The sequence below is a fragment of the Scomber scombrus genome, chromosome 9 (genome assembly GCF_963691925.1).
Source record: "Scomber scombrus chromosome 9, fScoSco1.1, whole genome shotgun sequence".
Taxonomy (NCBI): Eukaryota; Metazoa; Chordata; class Actinopteri; order Scombriformes; family Scombridae; genus Scomber; species Scomber scombrus.
The window spans coordinates 14,385,257-14,401,662 of record NC_084978.1 but is presented as its reverse complement, the minus strand read 5'-3'; the positions used below and the strand labels follow the sequence as shown (position 1 = coordinate 14,401,662).

General features: G+C 41.1%; 2 protein-coding genes across 3 annotated transcripts; one reads left to right on the top strand and one right to left on the bottom strand.

Moving 5' to 3' along the window:
* Positions 1-2,814: 2,814 nt before the first annotated feature.
* Positions 2,815-6,461, top strand: prss23 (serine protease 23). Of its 2 annotated transcripts, none has more exons than XM_062425682.1 (2): positions 2,815-3,067; positions 4,690-6,461. In XM_062425682.1, the coding sequence occupies exon 2, from the start codon at positions 4,707-4,709 to the stop codon at positions 5,871-5,873; it is 1,167 nt and encodes a 388-aa protein (XP_062281666.1). In that variant the 5' UTR covers positions 2,815-3,067; positions 4,690-4,706; the 3' UTR covers positions 5,874-6,461. The 2 variants fall into 2 exon arrangements, with proteins under 2 accessions (XP_062281666.1, XP_062281665.1); XM_062425681.1 differs by having other exon boundaries at positions 2,815-3,111.
* A 1,286-nt stretch (positions 6,462-7,747) lies between these two features.
* Positions 7,748-14,233, bottom strand: cfl1 (cofilin 1). Its single transcript, XM_062425882.1, has 4 exons — positions 14,144-14,233; positions 10,107-10,417; positions 9,942-10,018; positions 7,748-8,748 (listed from the first exon to the last, which is right to left on the bottom strand). Exons 1-4 carry the CDS (start codon positions 14,144-14,146, stop codon positions 8,636-8,638), a joined length of 504 nt encoding a protein of 167 aa, XP_062281866.1. The 5' UTR covers positions 14,147-14,233; the 3' UTR covers positions 7,748-8,635.
* Between the last annotated feature and the right edge of the window lie 2,173 nt (positions 14,234-16,406).

Sequence of the window (16,406 nt, the reverse complement as noted above, 5' to 3'; positions counted from 1 at the left end):
ACATCTTTTCCAGAATAAATGTTTTTTGTTGAACAATGTTATTCAACAAAATATAGGATAGACAATGTTATTTTGTTTTGTCTGTAAGTCTGACTGAGATTTTGAGCAGATAATTATGGTTCCCAGAGGATGAATATGATATAGACTTTGGTCATCATCTAACTTTTCCTCCAGCACCAGAGGCAGGTTAATGTTTTCACTTATCCAGTGAAAGATCTACTGAGTGGATGAGCAAAAACATTTGTACAGACATTCATGGCTCCCAGATTATGAATCCCACTGACTGGTGATCCCTTGACTTTATCTCTATTACAACTACAATAACAATTAAAGCCGCAAGCGGCGATGGCGGGCCCTCGCTCACCCATGCCACCGCGGGGCCTGAGGCATGGCGGGGCTGTGGCGTGAAGCAGAAAGTGAGAAAAACCTGGAAGGAGGCCAAAAATGCAATGTTTCGTTCATCCAGTAGGGGGCAGTCACAGGTAGTTACACATATGGTCTGGTGTGGTCTGGTGTGTTCAGGGCGGCCACTCATCAGTCATGTGAAGTTTGGAGTGAATTGGACAAAGCATGAAGGAGTTATGAGAGGTTGATGGTTCATCCACCAGGGGGCAGTAGAGTGTAACAAAACACAAGCGGTTGCGTTCAGGATGGGACAGTGATTACACATGTGAAGTTTTGTGGAAATCGCACAATGATGATGTAAAATATGGCACTTCCTGTTTCCACTAGGGGGCGAGACGAGTGAGATCGCCTATGATTGAATGGAGACATTGAGGTCGGCACCCTGGACCTGTGTACCAATTTTCATGATGATACGAGTTCAATAAAGCCATCAAAGAGCCAAACGTATTTTCATGGAATTGATGGTCGCCGCGTCGCCACACGGACGACATTACTCGTAGCTTCACAGTCTTCATAATGTAGCTTCACCAACTGGTTCTGAATGAAGTTGATGGGGCAAAGTATGTAATTTTAATGAATCTTAGTTAACTTCCTGTTACCACCGGGGGGCGCTATGAGTTAAGTGGGAAGTTAATATATCGGGACGTTCAGGGCGGAGCCATCATCATGTCCAGCAAGTTTGAAGCTGATTGGATGAAGTATGTGGGCGTGAGAGCCACTCGTATGTACATGGCGAGCACGCCAAAGTTAGTTGAGCCCTGGCAGACACGCCCTTTGACCTACGGATGCGCAGAGCACAACTTAAGCTCAGCTAGGTCTGGAGATGTTGCGTACCTAATTTGAACTTGATCGGGCGAACGCTGTGGGAGGAGTTAATTTTAGGCAGGAAAAATCAAAACCAAAATGGCCGACTTCCTGTTGGGTTGAGGTCATGAGGTCAAGAGGCTTTTTTGCATATGTGGGTATAATACATATGTGTACCGAATTTTGTGAGCATAGGACAAAGTTAGCAAAATTCCCTATGGGCATTTTTGGACTTTGTAGGGGGCGCTATTCCGCCATTCTGCGTCGACCATGTGCGACCACCCAAAAATATCGAATTTCGGATGAGGCCGGACGTCCGTGCAAAAGTATAAGCATTTTCGCATTTGGGAAAGGGGCGAAATTGGGGCACGAAATGTCGGAATAATAATAATAATAATAATAATAATAATAATAATAATAATAATAATAATAATAATAAACATTACAATTTCAATAGGGCTTTCGCCAGGCGACTTGCAGTCGCCGCTCGGGCCCTAACTATTACTACTACTAGTAACTTCATTTATAGAGCACTTTTCCAATCATTTACAAAGTGAAAACCATCAGAGTAAACTGTAAAAATGCTAAAATAATTGGATTAGAGAGCTTTTAAAAGTAACAAGAACGAAACATCTAGGGGAATAGAAAAATAAGACCAAAACAAGATTTTTTTTAAAAAGAAAAAGTTATATAATATTATATATATATATATATATATATATTTTTTTTTTGTTCAGACATTCATGACTCCCATATGATGAATTCTAAAGACTTTGATGATCCCTAGACTTTATCTCTAGCGCCACCGTTAGGTTGACATTTTTATTGTGTGATTAAGATTATCAGTCATCCAGGTCAAGTTTACATTTTGTGAAACATACTTCAACTAATGTAGGGTGAATGACCATTAACTTTGGTACAGACATTCATGTTCCCATCTGATCCCTTATCTTTAGGGCCATCATTTTACTCATACTTTTATAATAATAGCCTCAATCTTTTTTTTTTTCATTTATTGTAACATGTGAAAGTAAACAATTTAAAAATGTGAGAATATGTTTTTATTGAAGGCCTTGATTTATTAACCAGCACATAATTAAATCAAACATCAAAACATGGACTGTCCTCTCTCTTGTAAAGAGGGATTGAACTCAAATTCAAATAAGCTTTTACTGGCCTGATAGATCATAAATCTATATTGCCAAAGTAGTACAGAAGATTACTAACAGTGACAGATGATTTCAAATAAATATACAAGATGCAAATATCTACAAACATATCAGATACAATATGTAAAAGGCGTTTATTCTTCTCTTTCTCTCTCTCTCTCTCTCTCTCTCTCTCTCTCTCTCTCTCTCTCTCTCTCTCTCTCTCTCTCTCTCTGTCTATCACAGATTGCCCCCTCCTCTCTCTCTCTCTCTCTCTCTCTCTTTCTCTCTCTCTCTCTCTCTCTCTCTCTCTCTCTCTCTCTCTCTCTCTCTCTCTCTCTCTCTCTCTCTCTCTCTCTCTCTCTCTCTCTCTCTCCCTTTTAGCCGGCAGGCGGAGGCGGGGCGCTAGGACAGTGAGGAGGGAGGAGAGAAAACACTTCTTTACAGACCACAGACTTTCATTAGTGACTCTCCCTGTCTGGGCTTGGCAGGTTTCAGAGAGAAACTGTGGTTCCGGACATTCAGGGAGACTATTATTTGTACACTCTGCTAGGGGGAAAAAAGTGCAAGAAAGATCTTCCTTGTATTGAGGTCGGAAAGCACGTAGTCAGGCAGAGAGGGGAAGGAGAGAAAGTACCTGTCTGCCAGCAGAGATGATGAGGAAAACCTGGAAAATGATCCTGAGCGAGTGGTCTGATGGGGAGGAGAACGTGAGTGGGATGTAAACACGGGACTATCGATCTTAAATCAGGAGGTAATGTATCAAATAGTAGGCTGTGCTTTACAAGTTTGCTCACAGTGCCTTCACAGGTAGCTAACGGATTTGTTCAGCCTGATGTAGGCAGGTGTAAGGTTATTTTAGGGTGAAATTATTAAATGGGGAATGTGTGGATGGCAGGTTTCATGTGTTTTTCCGTACTGTTTTTGTCTCACAAGCAGTCTTTAAACCATCCCCCCATGCTTTAATAAAAATGTTAGAGAGAGCTTAACTTTATTTGACTGCTGCTTAAATCAGACACATTTAGATGACTTTTGGATGCCGAACAGGGAGTCTTCTATATCTGCACACTGGACTGTTTTGCATACATGCTTGTGCAACATATCTACTGAAAGAGTAGACTGTGTAATATTCCTTTTTATGCATCAGATCTTTAAAAAATGTCTGTCCAATCTGCGGGCAAAAAACAATGCCTCCAGTTATGTATTGTCACCTGTGCACAAGGATTGATCTTTTTTCTGTAGTTTTCATCAGAATGAGAGCTGTGCCTTTTGGATCAGAGCCTAATCATTTAGTTTTAGAGTCCAACACAAACTCTAAACCACCATAAATCATCGAGAACACATTTGTGTAACAATTTCACTTCCTGAAATCACCTGTGAGTAATATCTGGATCATATAACATACTACTACAGGGCTGTCACACAATGCGGAGATGTATTTCACTACCCCACTGTCAGCCAATTTACCACTTAAGCTCAGTTGTAACAGTCTGCCTCAGCTGTCATGTATCTGACACGTCAACATGGAGGGAAATGTGTGTATAGCTGTGTAATTTCTCTGCGCACAGGAACTCTTTCTTTTTGTGACTCCTTTGTAGTTTCACACGAGACAGCGCAGGGGTGTGCTGACAGGCCACACCCTGCAACCCCTTTTGTTAGAAATAAAGCTCTTTTTCGCTGCCATGCCTCAACTTGTTCCTTTTCACTTTTTACACACCTGTTCTCTTCGTGCCATGAGTGCCTCCGGGCCCACAGTCTATAGAGAGGATCAAGTATCTCCTTGTCTCTGCTAATCTGCCCTGAAAGCCCACGCACAGCACAAGTAGTTAATGTTTGATGGGAAACATCTCCTTATCTCTGAGCTTCAACAAATATTACTGTAAACTCAGTGTCTTGTTCACCAACTCAAGGTAATAAACCATCCAGCATTGTTCTGCTGTGGCTGAGGCTTTCTTTCTTCGTTTCCTCTTTAATTGAACTTTCCTTTCTTTGGAATTTGTTTGCGACTTTTTTGCCAATCAAACATTAAAATTCTTGTTTGTTTCTGTCCGGCTGAAATCCTATTTTCCTCGTAATCTATATGATCGGAACAAGAGGTTCATTGTTGGGCTGCGTTGCAACATTAGATGTTAAGCTGGCCTCACTTACATAGGCTATTACAATCAACATTCATGTGTGAAATAGTCCAGATTTATTTATGGGGGTTTGTGTGTTTGTAAGACTCTTTGGAAATGTTTTAGACAGATGGTTTTCTTGACAAACATTTAGGAATTCGTGCAATCTCTCACGGGGAAAGTTAGAAAGCTGTTATTCATTTTCCGTGTCTTTTCAGTGTTTTCCGTCAATACGATGACGCCACGTGACGGCTCCCTCCTGACTCACCTGCTCCTCATCCTTCTGCTGCTCCTCCAGCTCCTCCTGCCCCTCGCCCGGTCCGTCCTGCACCCTCCTCAACACCCGCAGGTCTACGTCCCGGCGCTGGTCCCTCACGCACCGACACCTCTCACCCGCTCCCGCTTCAGCTCTCAGACTCAGCTGGACTTCACCACTCACTGTAATGCCAGTTGCTTCCGCAGAGGAGAGCAGGAGGCCCAGAAGGAGCTGCTCACTGAGAGACTGGCCTTTGAGACGCTGTACTCCGACGGCTCCCGCACTCTGACCACTGTGGATGTGGAGGATGAGGTGGAGGAAGATGACAGTCTCTTTGCGCGCACCTCGCCGAGGAGAGGGCTCAGAGTGACGCCCAGACACAAGCGTATGAGGAGGCAGATTTATGGAGCGGACGGACGTTTTAACATCCAAGGAGACAACTTCCTGTTGGATTACCCTTTCTCCACGGCGGTGCGGATCTCCACAGGCTGCACCGGCGTACTCGTGTCCCAGCAGCACGTCCTGACAGCCGCCCACTGCGTGCACGATGGGAAGGATTATGTCAAAGGCGCGCGTAAACTCAGGGTGGGCTTCCTGATTACTCCATCCATTAACGGCACCCAAGCCAGCCTCACTACCAAGAAGCCTCTGGTCCGCTGGGTCAGGGTGAAGCGTACCCGTGTGCCAAAGGGCTGGATCCAGGGCCCTCAGGAGGTCAGCATGGACTTCGATTACGCACTGCTGGAGCTGCGATGGCCTCACCGCCGTCCCTTCATGCGCCTCTCTGTGGCTCCCGCTTCTGATGACCTGGCAGGAAAGCGCATCCACTTCTCCGGATTTGACAGCGACAGACCCGGGGAGCTGGTCTACAGATTTTGTCCTGTGGAAGAAGAGTCCAGTGACCTGATATACCAGCACTGTGACGCCCGACCTGGAGCCAGCGGCTCAGGGGTTTACGGACGAGTGTGGGACAACTCTTTAGAGCGCTGGGAAAGAAAGGTCATCGGGATTTTCTCTGGACACCAGTGGCTGGAGATAGATGGAGAGAACCGGGACTACAATGTGGCTGTGCGCATCACTCCTCTGAAATTTGCGCAGATCTGTTACTGGGTGCACGGCAACCGACTAGATTGCTTCCAGGACTAAAAGGGAGTTTAGAAAGTTTGGAGAGAAAGAAAAAGAAGCACAACGTGACTGAAAGAATACAGGGTGAAATGTCTTAGATTTAAAAAAAGAAAAGAAAAAAGGATTAAACTGAAAGCAGGATAACATCCTTCAGTGGCACAGCAGTGAAACAGAGGCCACTTCTGGATCCAGTTTCCTCACTTGAATGATTTCTCTCCAGTGTTTAATTTTCTCTCTGTAACCTATTAAAACAAATCCGCCTGAGATCATCACCACGGCATCTTTAATATGTTTAACCCGCAGTCAGATTTCTAATAACACAGTCAGTGTTTCCACAGTATCGACATAGGCCACTTGTTACAAGAGGGGAAAAAACACTCGTGTGTATGTTTGTGTGTGTGTATGTGTGTCAGTGGCACCAGATTGTAGATGATGTCAGTTTATTGAGGACTTTCTTTCTACACATCTCACATGCTTTGATACTTTAATAGCTCTTAAAGGATGTCTGGGCTACTTCTACAACAATCTGCAGACTGGTAGAGAAACCTGCATGAGCAATCAGAATAAAAAAACTCTTTATGGACACACCACTGATGCTCTTTTACCTAAAGTCTCAGCAGAGTGTGCTCTTCTCCGTGTGAACTGGATAGACAGAAGGTTTGTTAATTTTATTTTTTCGATGAAAAATATTTGATATATTTTAATAAACAGAGATTTATGACGGTGTTTGTGTCGTCAGTCTTGACTTGGGTTTAAGGAGTGGTGCTGTGGTGCCACCCGGTGGTCCGAACAGGTACCGCAGCATGAATGGACCAGTATGTTGGCTAATAGGTCTTTCACACCTTCACTGGTGTTTCACTGGGTGTTTCTGTGACGGACTTGCATGAGGTCACCAAACTTTATGAACCAATAAGAGTGATAAAGGTATAACATAACATAGATCTTGTAACCAAAACCTGACGGGAAAAACTCCAATAACATATCGGATACCTTCAACCAAGATGGACAATATACAAGTATTTACTAAATTTCAACCAAACACAAATCAAAAAAGGGACCAAAAGAAAACAAAGCTCATGTATGATACTCCCCAAACTGCTGATCAAATAGGCAAAATCAAGTCCAGAATTTCCAGAAACCAAATGCCTACAGACAAATATTCAAGCCCTCATCATCACAGGAGGTAGTAAAACAAAAGTGGGATTTTGGACTGTCAGTCAGACAAAATCAAGCTTTTTTGACTATTTTCACATGGGATTTTCTAACAATTGAGATATTTTTAATCAAAAGGGGTAAATAAGTTGCAGCTCAAATTGAATTGGAATCTCTACCTCCCTAGCATACCTAAATATTTAGTCTATATACCATATGATCGACTTAATAAAAACCTTGTCATCAATAAATGGGTGATTAATCCTTAATAAAGCTTTCAGAGCATAGTGTATTTATGTGGTTTACACTATTTGTCAATACATTTTAAAAAAGTCACTATATATTATGGTCCTATTTAACATAAATCAGAACATAGCCACCATCATGATTTCAAATGAATGTGAATAGCTTGATCCTTGTTAATTTTATAAATTTGTGAGGCAAATTTCAACCAAAAACATTATGTATTAAAATGTGCCAGTTGGTCAAAAATCTCAACAAACAAAACGGGTCAAATTTGCCCTAACAGTGTGCAAGTTAAAATTTCAAGTTCTTACAAAAAGGGCCACCTACTAGAACCATAATGCTATTACATACAAGTGGCTAATCTGATGTGTGAATCACTGTCGACCAAAACCTGAAACATCAGACCACACTGCAGCCGTTGGTCTGCTTCCAATGCACACATTTAAAAAAATAAAATAAAATAAAAAAAAGAGTGGCAAAAAGAGCAGACCAAGTCAGTAGTTTAGTGCTTTTTATTAGAGATAAGGAGACGATACAAAACATCCACCATTCAATATTCAGGCTAAACTCTGACCGTCGGTCTTTCATTTACACATCGCTCCCCATCAGACCTTCATAACACCAAAGTTTTTAAATCGAGGAGATCCTGGTTTTAACAAGTACGAGGAATGTGTTTGTTTACTACATCAAATGCCATTGTTTTCAGACCCATAACTGGAAATAAAAAGGAATCACTCAAGTTTTGGAATTTGCATGTTCAAAAAGAAAAAAAACAATCGAAAAACAAAACAGAAAAGAAGAAATATATATATTTAACCGTGTTCCCCCAGAGAAGGTTTTGATACATTGTGCAATCAAGAGTGAATTAGTTTTTACTACACCTAGTCTCAACTACACACACTTACAAAACTTAACTAGAAGTTTGGCAAAAAAAATGTAGTTGGAACAATTATTTATCAGGATTCAATGGTTGGAAAACTAAAAGGTTGTTGTTTGTCCCTTTCTCTGCAATCGTTCAAATGGAACCTGGAAAGAACAAAACCCTGTCCTTACACATGTGTATTAATCATCATCTTCATCATCCTTCCTTCATTGTATCTTTACGTTTTTCTTTTGTGTGTGTTTTGTTCATAATCTTTATGTTGCGTTAATTGGAATGACAGTCTGCATGTCTGGAATTTGTCTTTTTTTTTTTTAATATTTTAAAACTGTCACTTGATCCCACACCCACCCGCAATATCCCTCCCCGAGAGTCCCACAAATGGTGCTGGTTCTGCTTTTGCCCTTCTCCAATCCACACTGGAATGAACAGCTAAACCCAACAGATGTGTCTGAAAGGCCTCGATGATCGAAGCCAGAGGGGAGGGGGGGGGGGGGGGCAATATTTATATAGGGGATCCTTCCAGGCTGATTACTGACGAGCCGCCGAGCTTTTCCGCGAGGGTGTGCCGGTCTTTGAGGTCTTCCAAACCATTCACCTGCCACTCGTGCTTGATTCCTGAAATGAAGAAAAAAAAGACAGACACACATCTTAATGCACAATCAAATTTAACAATGTTCTGGTCAGAAGATCATCATCATGTAGGTCAATAAAAAGCACATTTCCTATAAATAAGCTGAATGACTAATTGAATAAAAAGCTAATTTAAAAAGGAACAAGTGATGCATGGTGCATGTATTGTATACCTTAATAACATCTTTATAGTACGTTTTAGCAGGTTTTCCTGGAAATTCACAAGAGCAACCATTTATGGGGAGATATTTTACCATAAAGTTATCACTGATTTGCAATAAAATAGAAATTTTAAAGCAACAGCTACAAAAGTATAAATGATGCAGCAAAATCTGTGACAGCAGACAGATTTATATTTCCTCACAGGGTATGTAAGGTCTTATTGCCCAAGGAAAACTTCTAAAAATGTCTGTCCTATACATCCATAGAGGTTGTGTGCGAGAACTTTTTTGATGATAGGTATTTTTAACACTTTGTCAGAATGCAGCATTAGACTTGTGTAAAAGATGGCTGGATTGAGGTATCAAAGAAAAAATAATGGCAATATTAATGTATTCTGCTAGGTTGTTTAAGAAAAAAGTTTAATTTTGGTCCACTAGGGGGCAGCAGAACACACTGCAAAGACAACGTTAATATTATTATACAAATATTTTGATATTGCAAACATGTCAGCAAATTACCCATTCACACATCCAGGAGACATGAAACAAAACTGGCATTCAGTTTGAGCTGTGTTTCTGGCCATCTGAAAAATGTTAAAAATCAAACTCTAATTTTAACTCTGCTTTGGTCTCCACCAGCTCCTGAGGGAAGCATCTGGCTCTTTAGATGTTAAACACTACATTATGTTCACAATGTTGGTTTTTAAAAGCTCTTTCCCTGAAAACAGCTGCCTGCTTATTGGAAATGAGGATGATCTGCATTAAGATGTATTCAAAACAGTAAAGTTACAGCTTGAAAAACAAAATAAATGAGCTGAAAAATGTGGAGTCTGGTAATCATCATCTTTGGGGTTTGTTACCAAGTGATCCCTTTCATATTACACAGTCACTTCACATATTATTATTATAATAGTATTGACTGTTACAGTTGTTAGGTACGTATTAGCTGTGGTTAAGGTCGGGATTGATAGTTAAATTAATGTGTGTAATGTGCAGTTCGATAATTCGGATACTCACCTTCAAATTTTCTCTTGATAGCATCTTTTGAGCTGGCATAGATCATCTTGCTCTTCAAGGGGGCACTATCTGGAGCCCTGTGAACAGGAAGAAAAATATTAATAACCAAACGCTGTCGTAATGACAGTCACAAACACTTTAATGTCTGATAATGGCTGCTCTTACCAGAAGATAAAGACCAGGTCCTCCTTCTTTGTTTCTTTGGTCTCGTAGGTGGCGTCATACAGGGCGTAGCGGCAGTCGTCTGGGGGCAGCATCTTCACAAAGTGCTGGTAGGGGTCCTGGACGGTGGTTCCCAAGTCACCCAGCAGGATTTCTTTGCCTTCATCCAGAACAATGTTCTTGAGGTCCTTGCTCAAGCAGAAGAGAATGGCCTTCTTCCTCCTTCTCTTCTCGTCCTCGTTCGCCTGAGCCTTACGCACCTTCATGTCATTGAAGACTGCGATAACTTCATCTGTGACTTTCACACCGGAGGCCTGTGTAGAGAACGAGCCGTTAACTGAGGGTCTCACTTAGTTACAGTTTGTGCTGCTACTACAGGAACATTTAATATCCTTTTACAAGCTGAGGCCTCAATAAGTTACACAACCCAGGATAATTATTGTGCGAAAGGCGGCACAAAGCTCAGAGTCAATGAATACAGGTTTCAGAAAATAACAAATTTAAAAAAGCAAATAAAACTGGAATCCGTCAGGATTTTTACAGGTGAAAACAGCACTTCAGATGAATTTTGGGAACATTACAATCCAAGGTTAAAAAAAAGAAAAAGGACATTAATGATTTTAAGTTTCAAAGTAGAGCTGATATTATACATAAGATAGAACCAATTAGATGATTATTTGTTTGAAGTCACTTGCAGGTTAGAGCTTTTTCTATTCAGTGAAAATAACTAAATATATTTGGGTTTAAGACTGTTGGTTGGACCAAAAAAAACAAATACGTAGTTGTCAGTTATGGGAAAGTGTGATGGGCATTTTTGCCATTTTCTGACAACAAATTATCAGATTAATGGATAATGAACATTATTGTTAGTTGCAGCCTTGCTCTGCAGTGGTAGTTCTGTCTGTATGTCGAGACATCCGTTTTGCCGTTGTGTTAAACAAGCCTCAAGTGACGACTCGAGTACAGAAAAATACAGCCATCATGAAGCTGAAGGAGGGCCTCAGAGTGCTGCATGTGACTATCACACACACAACAGGAATGCTCTTTACGAGGACTGATAAGGAGGATTGAAATGCAAAAAGGTGTGGCCGTGAGAAAAAGCAGTTAGATGTGGTTTTTTCCTTCAACTACACAATTTAAAAATAAATGAATAGAAAGGCATCCATCATACTTTAGAGAATAAAGTTGAGAACAAAACAACAAATATAAATAAAAAACAAAAAAAAACATAAGTGATTGATCAGGACTTAATGTGAATAGGTGATCATTAAAATAATGGGCTTTTTAAATTTTACAACACTACATTTTGTATAGTATAATTTTGTTTAAATATGCAGTAAATGTAATGGTGGTGGAAGAGTTAAGCTGTGTAATGCAATCTGAAAATTATCCAATTGTAAGCACAGCTGGTCCAAATGAAATCAAGACTGACGATTCGGTCGGTACAGCCTTTTAATTCCATTTACTTTATGTAAGGTCAAACTGTAAGAATAAAAAGAGGAGCAGAAAGTGGCCAGTGCTGCTCGTCCAAAGTCCACCTGGATTATGAATACTAAATGAGCTCAGCCAACAGGTGTGTCTCGCTGTCACTGTGACCGAGGCAGAACCAGGATGCAAAAAACATTTCATAAGTTCTCTCTGCAGACGGAGGAGCAGAAGCCGAGGACACTATCTCTGCCATAAAGATGACCATGTGGGTAAGGGTGTGGTCAGGCATTAAGCATTGCAGTGCAGGGTTCACAGTCACAGACAATGGGGCTTCTGTTGAAATGTAGAAGACAAGTCACATCGCCAAGTCACAGCTGCTCCATAAACTCACTCAGTCAGGTCTTCTGACTCTGTTTAACGCACTTCATCATAGGAAAATGCAGTCTCAGGACAAGATGGAAGAAAACTGCTTTCTAACAGCAGTGTGACAATGGGAAAAAAAAAAAAAAGGACAATGAAAAGGAAATAATGGGACAGGAAAGACGGAAAAGGAATCTGACAGCAAAGCAGCAGGAGCAGGCGATGTATGTTTGCTTAGGGTGTAAACGGCCTGCCTGACAGTGAATATTAGAGTAATAATTAACCAACTGTACTCACTTCCTTAATCTCCCTATCAATAAAGCATTGTAATTTGTTCTTTATTTGCCCCCCATGATAGTGCAGTTTTAGCAAAGTCTGCTTTCAAAATGAGCTGCTATTTGCAGACTCTTTGCATGAGTCAGCATGACACATCTGTCTAAATGCAATCTCCATACATATTAATTAAAAATGATTATCTGTAAAGTCAAACTCTATTCCTCCATTTTTCCTCCTCACTGCATTGCTTTGACCTTATTTGCAATGAATGCTGTTTCTATATACTGTTTCTTTTTGTTGTAGCAGCTAGCTAATATCACCATGGTGATCTCTAAACTCCCATCTTATCTAATCTTAACAGTGGATACTTTTATTTACAGAAGTTAAGGTTCAAGTGACTCAATACAAATCTAGTCGCAGTCCAAGTCTGAATTCCTTTACACACACAGAGAGAGCGAGAGAGAGAGTTATGGTTAGAGGCCTCAGACCACACCACAACTTCACTAGCAATCACTACACTAATTGTTTCATATTCAAACTCAAAGGAAACACTGGGTAGAGGAAAAGGGGAGGCGTGTGATGGGCTGATTTAATTGATGTCAGGTTGTTAACGGTGCAGACTCAGCAGCAACATACGACACAGCTGGATTGTGACAAAAAAAAAAAAACCCCGCTGGTATAACATTAGTCATATGTATAATGCTATGATTTTAAATGTACTTTTCTCATTGCAGTGGTGTACAAAAGAATTACACATAAGCCGTCATATATCTCTCATGTTTGGTGACTCTGTATGAATGAATAGACGCATCTGTTAATTAATCCTCCTTTGTGTTGTGTGGTAGTATAATGGCGTGACGTGCATGCGGGCTGTTTAAACTGCTGTACAAATCAGATGCGCAACTAATAAAAGATGCGCAGCAGCGAGCCTCCAGATCCAGAGCCAGCGGCCCGTTAGCTTCAGCTAGCGGATCCGGCGCTGACACACCGGCGAAGATAAATATATCAAATATGAGCTACATCCTGTTTTAAATGCATGGCAATTATATCAAATAAACGGCTGCAAATTCAGTGTAACAGCAGATGTGGTTATAATACGGCACCAAACAAAATGGTCTTTGCACCAAATTCAGGGTGGGGCCGTGAATGCAGCACACGCACATGTGAGCTGCTATAAAAGGAGAAACCCACCAAACCACCGATCCGATGCAATTCACACATTTAGGAGAGTAACGAGACTCGGCCATGAACTTAAACGGTCCTTCTAGTCTGAAAAGGCTCAATGTAACGTGGTTCAGAGCACGAAGTCGAGCTGCATCCAGCAGACTGTCAGACATGAACCGTGAACAGACAAAGGAGAAATCTCAGCTAGCGCCATGATGGAGTCTGTTAGCAGCTCCGCTAGTCAGCGGCCCCGGGGCGCCCAAGGCGCTGCTGCACCTGCTGGCTTTGACAGTTAATACCGAGGAAGCATCCGAGGGAAAGAGAAGAAATAACAATGAAATGATGCGGAGAAAAACCCAGAGGAGCCTCGGCATAGCAGTGGGCTGGGTGTTAACCGGGGCAGGGCCTTTTGTAATGTGGCTTTATGAGCCTGAAACACGGGGACATGGACGAAATGGCGCCCGTTGTTTAGGACCCGTTAGCAGCTTATCTGCTGTATTTTCACACTCTTGTCAAAGTTACCTCACGGCTAATAGCAGAGTGTGTTGAATATAAAACGCGGTTTGGCCCTGTTGTATGAAAGCAGCCCTCTCGGACAGCTCAGCGGCTCTCTGCTTGGCCCCGGCGCTAGCTGCTGCGGCACAGTCTGCTGCTCTCACCGGCTCTGATGTCTGATGCTAAAACAACTATCATCATCTAAAAATGAAAATTAATCGTCCACAAACGTCTCAGAATCATGATGTTAATTCTAAACTTGGCATAAAATCCACTGATGATACACAAAACGTGATTAAAGACGACGTTAAACCTACCATTGTTGTAGCTCTGAGTCGGTCTGTGTTTGTTGAATGGACTGCGATGATGAGGCGTCGCGCTCACTCTGGATACACCGCGTGAACGCGCCTATAAGTACGAGCACGACTCGAGCAAAATGCACGAGCGGGAGCGCATGTCAGGATGGTCCGGCTGTTTATTTTGTTGTCTCCTCTATTACAACAAGGTGTGGACGGTCCAATATCTCTTATAATACAACATGGTGTGGATGGTCCAATATCTCTTATAATACAACAAGGTGTTTCTTATAATACACAACGGTGTAGACAGTCTAATATCTCTTATAATACACCACGGTGTTTCTTATAATACACAACGGTGTGGACAGTCCAATATCTCTTATAATACAACATGGTGTGGACGGTCCAATATCTCTTATAATACAACATGGTGTGGACGGTCCAATATCTCTTATAATACAACATGGTGTGGACGGTGTCTCTTATAATACAACATGGTGTGGACGATCCAATATCTCTTATAATACACCACGGTGTGGACGGTCTAATGTCTCTTATAATACAACATGGTGTGGACAGTCCAATATCTCTTATAATACAACATGGTGTGGACAGTCTAATATCTCTTATAATACAACATGGTGTGGATGGTCCAATATCTCTTATAATACAACATGGTGTGGACAACTCAATATCTCTTATAATACAACATGGTGTGGATGGTCCAATATCTCTTATAATACAACATGGTGTGAACAGTTTAATATCTCTTATAATAGCCTACACCACGGTATGGACAGTCTAATGTCTCTTATAATAAACCACGGTGTGGATGGTCCAATATCTCTTATAATACAACAAGGTGTGGACGGTCCAATATCTCTTATAATACACCATGGTGTGGACAGTCTAATATCTCTTAAAATACAACATGGTGTGGACAGTCCAATATCTCTTATAATACAACATGGTGTGGACAGTCTAATGTCTCTTATAATACAACAAGGTGTGGATGGTCCAATATCTCTTATAATACAACATGGTATGGATGGTCCAATATCTCTTATAATACAACATGGTATGGACCGTCTAATGTCTCTTATAATACAACAAGGTGTGGACAGTCTAATATCTCTTATAATACACCACGGTGTGGATGGTCCAATATCTCTTATAATACAACATGGTGTGGATGGTCCAATATCTCTTATGATACAACATGGTGTGGACAGTCCAATCACAGTCCAAGTAGTGAGTTACTTTGTGGAAATGTAAATTAAATTATAAAGGTCATTATGGTTATTAATGATTAGCTTCAGTCGGATGACACACTCACAGATTAAAACAGATAATACAACAAAGTAATATTAATAAATGAATCGATGAGCCCCGACTCATTTAACAAAGCCTATTATTATTGAGCATTATTGTTCAAATTATAATAATTTGCATCGATATACGGGAGAATATTTCATCTGTGAGCTCTACTATTTTTTATCTAATTATTATTTTTAAATGTCTTTTTCCCAGCTATACTATAATGGCATTTTCTATTAATATTTCTATCTCCTTTCGCTGTGACGGCCTGCAGGCGTGAACAAATCAACCATAACAAGCAGGAAAGTGTTTGTATAGTGGTCAATTTGAATAAACCAACACATCTCTAATACTATCATATCTTCTAGGTTAGAGAGGGGTTTAAGAGTGCTACATTAGTGTCTGGTGTAGTTATATTAATTATTCATTTATTTCCACGAAGATTATGAATGAAGTCTTTTGTCAGAGCTCGTATGAAGCTTTTATCTATTATTATATTATCTTTAGTTTACTGTACGCCAATACAAAAGTAATCATTAGTGCATATTTTACAAAGTCCATAACTGTGAGTGACAGTGTAATTTGGGTGCCGGGGTATAAAGACGGAGTATTAATTATTAGACCAATGGCGCGGGGGGTGATTATAAGGATGGGAGGTAATGCTCCGCCATCCATCCTCTCTCTCCCTTTGTCTTTCCCAGTCTCTCTCTCCCTCTCTCCCTCCCCTCCCCTCCTCGTGTGGTTTTTGTTGAACTCACTTCCATATTTGGAAGTGAACGGTGAGCGGCGGCGGCGGTCAGTGCAGGCGCGCCTCGCTCACAGCACGAGGAGGGTCGGGCCGCGACGCTGATCACCATATAAGGAAACAAGGGACACCAAATTCGCTATAGCAGATTTTTTTGCACGGCATCGCGTTGCGGGGAGAGAAAGAAAGAGAGAGAGGGAGAGGGAGAGAGAGAGAGAG